General features: G+C 49.8%; 1 protein-coding gene across 1 annotated transcript in view; it reads right to left on the minus strand.

The window, feature by feature from the left end:
- Positions 1-1,965: 1,965 nt before the first annotated feature.
- The window catches only part of LOC104544659 (muscleblind-like protein 3), a gene marked incomplete at its 3' end in the record, with an annotated part of 28,763 nt that continues 16,088 nt past the window's right edge, over positions 1,966-14,640 (minus strand). The window contains exon 2 of the mRNA XM_010189583.1: positions 1,966-2,140. Coding sequence (XP_010187885.1) covers positions 1,966-2,140 — 175 coding nt within the window. The remainder of the gene's footprint in view (positions 2,141-14,640) is intronic.

Consider the following 14,640-nt stretch of genomic DNA (forward strand, 5'->3'; position numbering starts at 1 on the left):
AGGAATTAGACCAAGGGCTTGTTTACTCTGAGCAAGGTGTGGGAAAGCAGGAAGGGAGCAGTCATCGTAGAAGAAATTTTTCTTTTCCTTCTTTGCCCATGTCTCCCTCATGGCACAATTCAGAAACCAGGGACCTTTCTCATCAGATAAGGTTACCTCTGAAATGAGCACTAACCAGACAAGCTGACAGATTAAATCTCAGAGGCAATTTAAAAAGCATGAGTCAAACTGCAGGAGTGAACTGGACCTGCAAGACTGCAAAATGGGAAGATGGGAACTTTCCAAAGAGGAAATCCCAAAGATGTTTTGAATAGCCAGCCAAAGAGCGTCCACTGTGAATTCCCCATAGAGGAAAACCCCAAACAGGAAAGATTTGCTTTCGGTACATGGCTAGGAAACCAGCACTACCAGTCTGTGGGAACTCAGGATGTCCTTCTGATGTGCGTGTACTTTTGAATCCCACAAAAAGAAGTGCAAAGATTACAGCAGATTAGACCTTCAGGCACAGAGCAACTACAGACGTTTTCTGTGGCCCGTTTTCACTTCTGCCTCACTTTTCCATCTTCAAAATGGGAAGAATATACAGCATTTTCCTAGCACACAGGCAGAGTGAAGATAAAGTTGCTAATGCAGAGAGGATGACCAGGTGAGGAAAAGCCTTCACAAGACAGAAAGAACACACCAGACTGGGGAAATGCCCTGGTGTGATGGCAGAGCACCATCACAAAGTGACACTGGACACCTTTCCCCACCGAATCATGGCTCCATCACAAGCTCTTACACCACACAGCACAGCAGCCTCCAGCTGGGAAGAACCCTTCACCAGGCTCTTGTGAGGATAAACCAGAGACAGCTTAGCTTTTCAAAGCCAGGGTGACAGATGCCGAGTTTGAAGCCTGATTTGGGCAGAGAAGCCAGGCGCTGCAGGTGGGACACCAGGGCCCAGTGCAAGGTGGTTCCCAGACTCGCACGTCTTCAGGTAGGGACCCAGCCAGAGCTCCCATGTGGCCCCACACAGGGAACCTCACCCAACAACTGCACATCAAACACAGGCTGCCCCAGGAAAGACTTTCAGCCCCGACTTTAAACGGAGAATTCCTAATTAGACTCTCAGTTAAAGATGTGCAGCTTATTTATGTCAGCACCGAAGAGCTGCTTCAAGACCTCTGACATTTCTTAAAATATACATAGCGACAGACTCCAGCTCATCTGACAAAGGTCACCCCCTCCCAGACACACCAACCAGCAGACACAAGCCATCCTCTCCCTGGTGTAACAGGGTTCTCCGGCCTGAAAACACGTTATAACCGATAGGCTACAGCAGGGACAGGCAGTGAAGGCTCCTCTGAACTACCTGCTCTGCAAACACCTATCTCCCACAGGCTTCCCTCCCTACCCAAAGAGAAGCAAATCTTTCCTGCTGTTAGTATAAAACAGCATCACTGTGAAAAACAAGTGTCAGGGCTGTGACATCAGCGCAACTCCCTGCTGGGACAGCGGTAATGAAAGCAGGTCTTCGCTCCCAGGCATAAAAGTCTCATGGTCTGGATAACATTAATCTTCCCCAATTCTAGCCTACCAAGGCAATGCATCGCATCTAATCTAGTCCAGGGGAGTCAGCTGGCCTCTTGCCACAGCATTGAAGAACTCCAGCATCCTCACCCCAGTGTAAAACAGCTATCCAAAATAGGATATATGTTGGAACTGAGCCGCTCAGGACTTTTGGGATGTGCATGAACCACCTGGTCAAATCACCCTTCCACTTGATGCCCTGAATCGTGCAGACTCTTTGTTATCACAGGAAAGGGAGCCACAGCGTGCAAGAAGATGCACAGGTAGCATCAGACACCCCTCTGGAAGATGCTGCCCAACTCTGTGTGGCACGAGCAATGTCTGAGCAAAAGAGAGGGGCTGGGACCCCCGGGAGCAAACAGGAGAGAAGCGCGGGGCAGTGAGAACCGTTGCCGTGACTTACGATGGGCTGTAGCTGCGCGCCCGGTAGCATGAACTGCATTTGCTGAGCAAACATGGCTGCGGCTGTCTTCTGTTGGATCAGGTTGTTGCGTCCATTTATTTCAAGTTGTGTTTTTAAGTGCGGGGGAGGGTGGAGATATTTGCAGTTCTCTCGGGTACACCGGCCCTATAAAACATAATGAAACAGCATTTCAGTGAATGTAACGCTCAGGGCAGCCATGGAATTTAATTACGGATTGTTCGGGTTACTGTAACAACACAACCATGGAGGCAGAGGCCCTTTGGTAGCCACAGTGCCTCTTCTGTGATTTTTCTATAGCGGTGCAATAGATGAAGAGCAACGTGACCTCTCCTGCAGTCACACTAACCAAATGCCATCAAGCTAAACCCAGTGGTTAAAATGTTAACATTACTGTTGTGAAAAAACCAATGTAACACACACGCCTGTATTTTCAGAAGTTAGCGGCAACAGTTGCAGAAACTCCAACAAGAATTTCCCCTTTCCTTGTGCGGGTTGTTTCTTCCCTCCCTCCCTCCCAACACCAGACCCCCTAATTGGCCTCTGACAACCAGACAGCGAGAAACGAAAGTGGCTCCATCCCCTCCCTGGCTGCGCTGGGTGAAACATTGAGAGGACAGCTCTGGACAGGAGCACCGAGGCTCAGCACCACGCGTGTACCCAGATGCTGACAACTGGCAGCCACAGGAGGAAGAACTTAAACAACTTCCCTGCTGTGCTTTCATTTGTTAAAAGCCATGGTATGTTGCACTGCTGACTACTTCCACCACTACCTACCCCGTCAAATAAACACAAGCACTAGGAAAGCCAGTGGCTCCTAAAAAGCAAAGGCTCACTTATGCTACAGATCACCTCAAATCAACTGCGACCATCACTTTTAAAAGAACATCTGTAAATTGTGCCATGCTTTAGTAGTGTTTGCAAGTAGACATAGGGAGATAAATGCCAACAGTCCTCTGAGCACAGAAAACTAGTGACCAATTTGTCATTAGGATGAAATAATTCTTGAAAAATAGAGTTTTCCCCCTCCTTTCTCTGCACATTCGCTCCTCAAGAAAGAGGCAAACAGAATACAAGAAACGTTTTATACAACCTAATGCGTAAGTTTTCTAAATAACTTATGGTGATGTTTTGGAGGAAGTAATTCTTCTGCAGCTATTCAGAGCCCGATAAAACAAGGGCAGGCCTGGGGACTGCAGAGCTGCTGCATGGCAGGTAACCAGGAACTGCTCCTGCAGCCGGCGCAGCACCATCCCTTACCCAGCCTGGCTCTGGCACTCTCCTCAGGGCTGGACACCGAGTTCTCGGTCTCAATATTATTCAGTTTGCTTTCAAAAAGGGGGGACATTGGGTAACACCTCATCCCTGCTCCTGTGGGCAGGACCCCACGCAGCAGCGCTGTAACCCCGTACCACATGGCCACAACCCGGCGGAAACCCCGGGGATGGGCCCCTCCTGCCTGCCTCCAGGATTCGCCCTGGGGATTTCTCAGACCTGTCTCTGCCTGTACAAACGTACGGGTGGAACCACCGGACAGCCTGGGCACCACTGCACAAAGCCAACACCGTGACCCACTGCAGAGGCTGCTTTTGAACCCCCGGCCAGGCTCCTCGGCATTAGCCAAGGGATGGGCAGGGCACCAGCAAGATCTGCAAGCTTCATGTGTGCTTTCCTCTACCCCCTCTCCTGGTGGGGACGATGGCTTCACTGGGGAAGGGGCTGCAGCGCCTGTCTGCAGTACGAAAGGGGCTCCATGATGGAGCACCATGAGAATGGGCTTCTCTCCTTTCTGCTCCAAGGAGATCAGCAAGTTAAAACTCCTGCTGTTATCTAGGGGTAAAGAATTAAATGCAAGAAGTGGTGAGCTAAACTCACTGGGATGGGAAAAATCTCCCAAACTTCAGCAGCCTGCCTTTGTGGAGTGAAAATCTCTGCCCTGCTCCTAGAAGAGCCCAATGGCTCCTGACAACTCAACTCAAATAGAAAGAGGCTTTTTAATGCTTTTTTTTTTTGGCTTCTCAGCAATCCAGCAGCCCCCAATCCTCAGCACCGAGTTAATTGCTCACAGGCTCCAAGGACGTGAATCTTCATCACCAGACACTTTTCTTCCATCTGTGCAAAGTGAGAGTAAAATGGCACCAATGCAGCTGGCTGGGGCTCAGACAGCCCAGCACCACCACCAGGTAAGGAACTGCATTAATCTGGCAGGAGAAGACGACTCTTCGGTATGAGGTAGGTTTGGGTCACCCTTCTCATGGCATCTTTCCAGCTGCACAAGACCAGCTCCCTCCACAGCCCTTCCCATCACCTGAGACCCAACAGGAGCCCAGCATTCGGGCTCAGATCTGCAGCATCCCCCCTGCACGACTCTTGCAGGGCTGCTCTGGCTGCTGCAGACCAGAGCGGAGGCTGTCCCTGGCCAGGCAGCTGCTCTCTTCTAAGCTCCAGCCTTCAAGGGAGCTTCATCAGCCTTAGAAATTCCTCCTGGTTGGAACTTGGCACAAGTGCTTTGGGTTGGGAAAATACCAATTTCTACCAAATTTGGGATAAATCTGTGTAGATGTTTCTACACTGCAGGAATGGAGAAGATGAAAAAAGAGCTACTATTTTTTTTAAGTATTAACAATACTTACAGGGCCTTCTTCAACTTGAAAAGGACTTTGCTGTTCCAACCGAAATTCTGCATGTCCTTGACACCAGCCACCCCACTTTGGCATGACGCTTTGTTCTACTTTTTTCCCCTCAAACAGAGTTTGTTTAATTTCAGCAGGTGGTTCTACAAACCAAACGTTTTTATTACCGATAAAAAAGCCCCATACAGCATGAGGCCTTGATCCTGCAGACAGAGCTGGGAGCAGAAACCAGTGCCCACACAAAGTGCTACTGGTTTCAAGGAGGAGACGTATTTGCAAGGAGCAGAGGGCTGTGCAGACGTGGCTGCAGAGCAAAGGCTGTGAAGTGCAGCCCGGCTGTCGGTCAGGATGCCCAGGGCTCTAGGGAGATGAAATGAATCACCACTGCCCTCGGACTCAAACCCACGCCTTCAGTCTAGCTCGTCCTCACCATCGTTTTGATCCTGAACATCCCCAACCACTGCGTTTCACCAGGACGGGTTAGAGGCCACAGCCTCTCCAACACTACAGCAGGTTCGCCATCTCTCAGAGAACAAATTTTAGGAACCGATGATGTGACTGACAGTGACACAAAATGTTCCCAGTTTAGACATCCAGCTATGAAACAACTTTGAGGATGTCTTGCTCTAAAGCAACGGGCACCTCTAGCAACCTCAGAACTCCAACGCTGGTAGGGGCCATAATGCCACAGCTCTCGGTGCTTCTCAGCAACACACGCACTCTTCAAGACCACTTTCAGCCTCATGAAAGCCACCAGAAGGACAGAAGAGCTGCCATTATTCACTTCTCAGTACCAGCTGCAACACAGCAGGGAAAACAACAGGGAACTGGTAGCAAATCTGCTGTGTGGATACTGGGCTGGGGTCAAGTAAGGACAACTCCATTTTATACCTGAGTGGCCTAGGAATACAACATGAGAAAATACAGTGGAAGTCAAGCCCCTGCGTTTCCAATGGTGATCTCGATGTTAAAAGGTGCAGTTTCGCTGCAGTGACTGGCTGTCGCTCCACCACGTCAAATGCTCAGCACAGGACACACAGACCTGCTGAGACGCTCTCCTCGCTGAGCACTGGACCTAAAAGCATCATCCCAGTGCCTGGAGCGGGTCGCTGCACGTGTCGGGAAGGGGCACGGTGCTCAGAGACCAACTTATGTCAGCGAGCGGTGTGCTGAGCCTGCTGGGACCAGTGCACCCATCCATCCCTTGAGCCTGCTGGGACCAGTGCACCCATCCCATGGAACTGGAGGAGTTTGTTGCTGTTAATTTAGCACGAGTATTCACTCCAGAGAAGGAGCATTCCTACTCTGTCCCAGGTGGCACATGAGCCTGCAGCCAGGGAATCACCACCCAGCAACAGACTCTGCTGCTGGCCTTGGTAACATGCTAAATATAGCTGTATTTTCTGGCTCCTCACAAAATGGAAGGAGTCTGAAGGACCATATTCGTCAGCTTCTTTGCCAAATACAGCCAGGAGGGAAAAGCATATGGATTGCATTTCCCAAGGCTTGAAAAATGGGTATTAAAAATAAATCATTAGAAGATTTTATAAGAGTATCTTCTCCCCCTTTCTTCCCACACGCCCCCCCACCCTTACAGTAGGTTGCTGGCATGTGATTGACTCTGTGTTGCCAACTGAAGTCATGCTGTGATGGCGCATACTGTAAATGGCTGGCATCTCACACGAGCTAACGTGACAGCAGCTTGCAGTGCAACAAAGCCAGCTGTTTCAAGTGTGGCACTGACGGCAGCACGCTTCAACCCAGCAGAAAACCCTGCACTGCACCTGGCTGTTTGGAGTCTGCTGGGCTGCACCTTGTCACCCGCATCCTAGCTCGGAGGGATACAAGTAAGAGCACGCCGGGTACTGCACCAGGCTGGATGGACATATCCTGAGCATGCTGCACACGTTCTCTTCTCGCTGGCTGCTGAAGTGAGCTGAACTGTGCAGCAAAAACAAGGCTTCTAGCACAAACCCAAGACCTGTTCATGTTTGCACCAGCAACGTAGTGTATTATGGTCTCCAATCCTGGGTGCCAGTGAGGGGTTCCAGAGCAGACACGTGTTTCTGGTTTTAGTGACTGCACTGCGTGTCCCGTCAGTCGCTGGCAGTTCTCATGAAGTATCTTCAAGCAAATGTTGCTTTTCACACACTGGAGGCTGCAGTAGGCTTGTGCCCTGACTGTGCTGTCTTTTCCAGAGACACTGATGACATGTGCAATGACTGACAGCAAAAAGAATGAAGAGAGACCAGGCAGGAAAGGATTTCTATGTTTTGCACAAAAGCAGGCACCAAAACACAGCTTGTCTACATAACTTATCCCTGCATGAAGCAGCAGATTTCCACCCCCCCAAAGAGGCACTCAGTGGGGAGGCACATTCACAGATGCACTGGCCCTGCTTACTCAGTGCCTGTCTCCCCAGCATGAAACACTCTCTGCTTTCCATCCCACTCAGCACATGCACGCAGAGGCCTTCTCCCGTTCGGGGATCCTCGCTCCTGCCAGAGCCCTGCATGGCTTTCGCATGTGCAACACAACTTCAGCCACCACAGGGTCTGCCCCCACATCCGGAGGGTGGGCAGGGACCAGGCTGCAGAACTGCCCACAAAGCGTGAATGGCCATGACACGGTGGGAGGCAGAAAGGCGGGAGCTCTGGGCTGCATCCCTGTGTCCATGCAGCACGTACTGCTCCAGGTCACAGAATCACAGAATATTGGGAGTTGGAAGGGACCTCGAAAGCTCATCCAGTCCAACCCCTGCCAGAGCAGGATCACCAGACCAGGTCACACAGGAACACGTCCAGGCAGGTTTTGAATGTCTGCAGAGAAGGAGACTCCACAACCTCTCTGGGCAGCCTGGGCCAGGGCTCTGTCACCCTCACAAGGAAAAAGTTTTTCCTCATGTTCACATGGAACCTCCTATGCTCCAGCTTGCACCCATTGCCCCTTGTCCTGTCATTGGACATCACAGAGCAGAGCCTGGCTCCTTCCTCCTCACACTCGTCCTTTACAAATTTATAAACATTAATGAGGTCACCCCTCAGTCTCCTCTTCTCCAAGCTAAAGAGACCCAGCTCCCTCAGCCACTCCTCATCAGGGAGATGCTCCACTCCCTTCATCATCTTTGTGGCTCTGCACTGGACTCTTTCAAGCAACTCCCTGTCCTTCTTGAACTGAGGGGCCCAGAACTGAACACGATATTCCAAATGTGGTCTCACCAGGGCAGGATGATGGCACTCAGGATAATTTGCTCCATCACCTTCCCTGGCACTGAGGTCAGACTGACAGCTCTGTAGTTCCCTGGGTCTTCCTTCCAGCTCTTCTTGTAGATGGGCGTCACATTTGCAAGGTCTATCCCTACTGCCATCTGCTCTCGAAGAAAAGAGAGATACTGGGAGGCAGACATGGTATCTGGTAATGCCCAAGTTCCAAGTCCTTCGCTCACCCTATAGGGACTTGCAGCTTCAAAGTGACATTTCCAGAAAAGCAAACCCGCTGGGTGTTGGCCACACCGTCCATCCACCACCCCACCTCAAGTGCTTTGTGCTCACTACGGTTTGTGCCCAAGCAATCTGCTCCAGGGCTGAGCGACTGGCACACAGGCTGGACTGCATGGCCCATCCTGCCACCTCCAATGCATTGCATGGTGCAACCTGCCGTCACCCTCCCCCTTCCAGGCAGGCAGAGAGCCGTGCTGGAAGGAGGAAGGGAGACAGCTGTCCATCTCGCTGCTGGAGCAAACACCTTTCGCTCGGCAAACAACATCAAAGCCCCCAAGTCAGCCTGATCATTAGTGAGTGCTCCATCTCACAGATCGGCGTTCATGCAGTCAAGCTGTCACTCCCTGCAGTTCAAAGCCTAGCTCTGTTCATACCTTATCTGCAATTCCTTTCTACAGGCTAATGAAATGTTAAAAGTTACGCTGCCAGCCGAGTCAGTGAGAAGTACAACCCTGCAACCTCCCTTGAACATTGACCCTGGCACAGTACATCAGATAACGGCTGCTTAATAGCAATGCTTTTCTCCTTGCAGTGCTGGAGCCGCTCATTTTTACAGAGGGGTTTTAGAGTGTAATAATGTACAAAGTACTCTGCAAATGTGTTCTCATGGAAGGCTGTTAGCCCACCTACCAGGACCCTAAAGAGCAGCTCTAAAAGGATGTAGAAAACTGACACATCACCCCTAGGCCTACACAGATCAACTTCACCTATTTTCTATGTACCCATTACTTGTGTATTTCCCAGACAAGGGACTCCAACACATCACTCCCCCTGCAGATGTAAAGCTCTTCCTGGTCTCAGCTGCAGTTTTGCTCTTCCTGCAACCAAAGCCTAAAACGTGTCTTGCCGCAGAGGGTCAAAACAGGAATTGCCACCCTCCTCTTTGAGGAAGGGCCCATACTTAGAGGCTGCACTCACACCTGTCCCCCTTCCTCAAACCTCTCTGCTCTTAGGCTATGCAAACTGTGCTCGTTTCAACTTCGTGAACAAGGTCTCCAAGCCTTTCATTAGGCTGCTCCCCCAGTGAGCTGCATCCCCACTGACGTGACAGGCGTGCATGCACGGGGCACTGTCAACCCCTTACCAGTGCTCTGCAGGTACCGAGGGTCTTTCCACATATTCTGCAGATGACACTGCTGCTTATACATCCCTGCATGACGCTAAGAGCGTAACATCTTTTATTCACCCTCAACAAGCCTTTTCCAGATCTACTGCCTGCCCGGGTATGCTGCATCCTGCAGCAGATTCACTTAAATGCAGTATTGGTATGGCTCTTATTAAACATGCACCCCTTTTTTACAGACTTTTCCCAACCTGTCAAGATTATCTGCGACTCCACATCTGGTTCTCTGAAGTGTCTGCAGTTCCTCCCAGCTCAGAGCACCCTACCAATCTAACAAGCATGTTTCTCTAGGCCATCATTCAAGCCATTAGAACAAAAAAACCCCAACAACCCAAAACTGAAGAGTCTTGCCAGGCACATCCTTCCAGGTTGCCCCTGAACTCACTTTTCCAAGCTGTTGCAGCTTGTCACATAAAAGTTTCTCCTATGCTTTGTTCCCTGTCTTGTTTGGAAACTGATTTGTGCCACACCGAAGACTCCCGAATCCGATGCCAGCACTCCATGCTCCCTATCTCCCTAAAATAACCCATCTCGGAGGCTTTCCAGTTCTACCGCTTTTTCTGCTCCTCTCTGGGCGCCCGTAGGGATGTCGGAGAGTAACCACTCTGCACCATTCCCTCCTGTGCCAGCACTCCTGCTTGCCATCAGACACGTGTGCGTACACGTTGGGTACAAAGAAGCCGGTGGTCTGAAGTTACCTGTAACAGCAACAAGAAGAGACACAGCACAGCCAGTTGCTGACATTTTTCAAATGCAGGTGTAACACCCGTTTACAGAGAGCCCAAAGACTGCTGTTACGATGCGGATCCTGCTGTGAACGGATCACAGCAAACCGTATCTTCTAGTTAGCATTACCAGATGGCAATCAGCCTCGAAGGGAAGGGAAGGGAAGGGAAGCAATGCAGCCTTCCTATCATACAGAAGTTTCAATTTCAATGCATACAGATAAAAACGCTGAAGTTAAAGTTAATCTGGTAGCTTCCAGGTATGGATGGTACAGACTCCGTGAAATGCATCTTTTAGCTAGGAACGAGTACGGCTCATGAATACATAGTTTGCTGGAAATGGGATTCAAACAGCCCATAAAAAGCACAAACCACAGTTTTACAGCATCTCTAGGATGAGCTCTGCCTAACTTCTGTGAACTTCCCACCTCTGGGTCAAAGAGCCACCTCCCTGAGTCTGCGCAGACAGATGAGAAGAAAACTGCTGAAAACATCCCACGCCGTATTTTGGCCAAACTCAGCTCCCCCGCAGTCTCTCAAGAAACCTCTTCTGAAGGATGCTCCGAGCTGCAGCAGCAGCGTGTCAGCTCTGACCTGGCACTGCCCAGCAGAACAGGGACATCTTTTGTTGGGGAACAGAAGACAAGAGCCAGACCTACCTTTCCACACAGCTTCAGTGGAAAAACTGAGTATCTGTCGCCAGCTCCCAGGGCTACCAATGCTCCCAGCACTCTCAAGGCAGCCCCAGCTCATCGCTGAAACAGCAACTGAATTCCACGGCTTCAATGAATGTCAGGTCAAGCCCTTTCTGAGCAAGCCTAGACTTGATTTTGACTGAAATGAGTGAACCCTGGTGTTTTGCATGATTTCAAATGAAAGCAGGTGACATTCAGCAGCTACTACAAGAGGTTTGGGTCCTTTTGAACTGAAAGCTCAAAGGAAAGCTCAGCAGCATGTGCAAGGGCACGGCAGCCAGCAAGTCCTCAGAGCAAACCAAGCAGACGTGCCATGTTCTCCTCACTGGTGCATTCCCAACAGTCCCAATCTGCCCAGTTCTCCTCTCCCTACAGCTGTGGGGCAGAGCCCTGGGAGGATAACCACGAGGCAAACAGATAACTGCAGGGGTTTGGGCAACCTTCAAAAAGCATGTGGGGCAAACACAGCCACTTCAGTCCAGTAAATTAGAGAAATGCAGGAAGAACAGGAAGCAGAGACAAAAATCCCTGGCTAGCACATCGGTGCTGCTCTGCAGCCTCCCCGTCTCACCCGTGTGACTGCTCTGCTGGGACATTTCTGCTTTGTGGGGAGATGGAAGGAAGGACAGGAGTAAGAAAAACATCAGCATCATTTTTGCAAATGTATTTGAATCCAGACAACAGTTGCCAACCGCCAGCTGAGCAGACGGCTGAACAGACACCGCTGCACCAGTAACACCCCCATCACCTCGTCGTTTCGGCCCTGGTCTGCCAAAGCCAACCTCCACCACAGACACAAACCAGGCCTGAAGAGGCTGCGCCCCTTGCACGCCACTGGCTCGGGAGAATGGGCTGTGCTGAAGCCCTCTCCTCCACCACAGCGCTGCAAAGCTGCCCCTTGCCCGCAGACACACACTCACCACGGCCTGTGGCCAAGCTGAGGGGGTCTGGTGATCTACCCGTGGTACAGCTGGACAGTCTCCAGCAACGGGCACTTTGCTCAAGCAGGGCACACACTGCCCATCACGTGGCAGAAAGAGTTTAGCAGCTGAACTATTTAATCGATATTAAAAATAAAAGTATACCAAGCACGTAACATAGCTTCACTTGCACCGGGGTATGAGACAGTCATCAGATGCAAAATGCTGGGAACAGATGCGCAGCATGGGCAAATCCTGCTGCAGACACTGATTCTTTCAAATAGTGCGTATAAAACTGCAAAGGACTCGGACAGGGGGTTTCTCAAGCTCAGATGCACTCTGCTGGTATTCAAACATGCTTATCTAGGACTCTCTTACAAAGTCTGCAGCCTCAAAACGTTTGTCAAGCTTGTTTTCGTTACACAGCTCAAACCAGAGCGGGAGAGAAAAACAAAGCAGAGACAGCACCGTTTCTACATCCTCGTCTCCCTTTTTGGTATCACCTTAACCAGTGACAGTTCCTCACAGCGATTGCCAAGAACTTCAAACCACTGAACTCAGCGGGCAAATGCGGCTCTGCACAGAAAGGATGGCTCGTTAGCATGGCGCTCGAGTACTTAAACAAGTACCATCACCCCACCATTTTCATTTCATTTTAATTAGCAACAGGGGGGACATGAAACTCCTGCATACCAGTGTGCAGTGCTAAACTAAACAGCCACAGGCACCGGCCTGAACTCCCAAATCCTCATTCACCTGGCAATTAGGGAAGCTGAGAGCTGCTGCGAGTGAAGCTTTACTTGTGCACATTGCTGAATACAGCAATGTTCTGCTGAATTTCCCCAGGACAGCACAAAGAGGTCGTGGCTGTCCTCCTGCTTTCACGCAGGATTTTCATTCCAAGCTGTTTGTTAAACTTGAAGGTTCTTACAAACTCGCAGCAGTTATTTTGTTGGGGAAAAGCCCTGTAGCTCCTTCATTATATTTTTACATCTTGACAACTCTTTCCAGCTCTGTTCTCCTGCCAAGCTCTCTTCATTCAGGTCAATGGTATGCCCTGTTATGCCCAATGAAAAACGTGTATTGATTTTAACGTTTTTGGATTAAGGAACATTTCTGCTTGCTCCAAGCAATGGTCAGTGTTTACCAAGTCTAAGAAATACACACTAAAGGACTATGGCAGTGTCCAAGTATATCTTTTATGATCTGTTAGAGCCACAGAGCAGAAAAACATGTTTCTCTGACAGATTACTCCTTGCAATGAGCAGCAATCTCATCCACAAAAGACAGGAATAAAGACTTCATCGAGTTCTTTTCCCTCGTGTCCACCCACACATTTTGATTAGGCTACATTTCGTGAACCATGTCAGCCTGTTACCACCACGCCTCTGAAATGAGGTTAAAACAGAATAGAAGTATCACCAATTTAGAGTTCTGGTCGTTTTTAATGTCTTCCGAGTATCATTTCACTACTGTCCCAGCTCCAGGGATGTTAAAAGCACAACAGAATGGGTTTCTTTAATACAGTATCAAACACAGGCTCTCTCCAAGCGAAATAAGCTCTTACAGCCATCTCTGGCCACAGACCTGCTCAAGCAATCGATCGATAGCAATTACGAAGGAGGGCACCGAGCGCCTGGTAAAGGGAGCGTCTGCAGAAGCACCGGGATCACTGCAAGTGCTCAGAGCAGGAGGCAAAGCAGGTGACATCCTGACACGTTAACATTCCTGCAGCTCAACGTCTCAGCGTGGGACTGTTTGTAAGTAGAGAAATCAATTCTACCTGGAAGATAGAAACACTGGGCATGTCATTGATTTTTCTTCTTTCTTACATTACAAAAACCCATGTCAGTCTCTGGAACAATACTGCACAAGTATAGTATTAAAAAAAACCAACAAAACCGAGAAAAACCACCAGCAGAAAAGCCCCCACAAAACCAAACAAAACAGAACTTCTACAATGTCTTCCACCTTTCACCTCCCTCAGTTCTGGCACTCCCAACCGCTATGACACCAGGCCAGCTTTTGAAAATACCAAGCGTAGTTTCTCCTGTTCCTTGAACCACTTTTTCATTGCAAATCCCATAATCCAATTCCACAACTTTCACCGGCTGATTGAATCTGTCAAGGTCGTATGGAAAGTTGATGCTCCTGACCTTCCTCTACCTATGGTGTCTGTTGAATATTACAACTGCGGCAGGCAAACCACACGTAGACAGAACCAAGCAAAGTACATTAAAGCCCAGGAGAATAAATGTTAAAGCACTGTGTTCATGAATACAAATATTGGACGCGTGACCACCTCTGGGAGCCGCACTCCTTGAGTTTACACAAGGGAAAAGGCAAACAGGGAAGCACAGAGATGGATAACTGAGTGTCTGACCCAAACCCTCCCTTCTTGTCCTGTGGAGGGCAAAGCCATGCTCAGAAAACCTCATTCTCACTGCATTTTGGAGAGCAATACGAAACTGCAAATAAAAGGAGATTTGTGGGAGGCTGGGTTTGTAAGGGGGTTTTTTTGTTGTTTTGGTTGGTTTCCCCCTCCCCAGAACTTGGCAGAATATAACAATTTTTTTGTTTGTGTTGCTGCTTTGCTCAGAAAGCAACAGCTTAATGGGCATAAACAGATTCCTGGGTTTCGAAAAATAATGAAAAAAACTTTAAAAAAATTAATTCCATCTGGGTTGACAATTCCCAGGGAGAATCTTCAGTCTGGAAAAAACTCTGCAGGATGCGCTTCAGCTTCTGCAGGGCTGCCAGGGGGTAACGCAGCAGTGCAGAGCAGGGATGGATGCTGCTGGGGCTGTGCTATGAACGTGGATGACTCCTGCTGGGGTACCCCACGGCATCACCACCCCACGGCACTGCCACCCCAGCTCCCCACCCTTTGGCTGGAGACACCACGAGATGCCACAACCCTCTACTCTGCCCTGGTGAGACCACATCTGGAATACTGTGTCCAGTTCTGGGCCCCTCAGTTCAAGCAGGACAGGGAACTGCTGGAGAGAGTCCAGCGTAGGGCTACAAAGATGATGGAGGGAGTGGAGCATC

Source organism: Mesitornis unicolor, unplaced genomic scaffold (genome assembly GCF_000695765.1).
Source record: "Mesitornis unicolor isolate BGI_N332 unplaced genomic scaffold, ASM69576v1 scaffold12928, whole genome shotgun sequence".
NCBI classification, from domain to species: Eukaryota; Metazoa; Chordata; class Aves; order Mesitornithiformes; family Mesitornithidae; genus Mesitornis; species Mesitornis unicolor.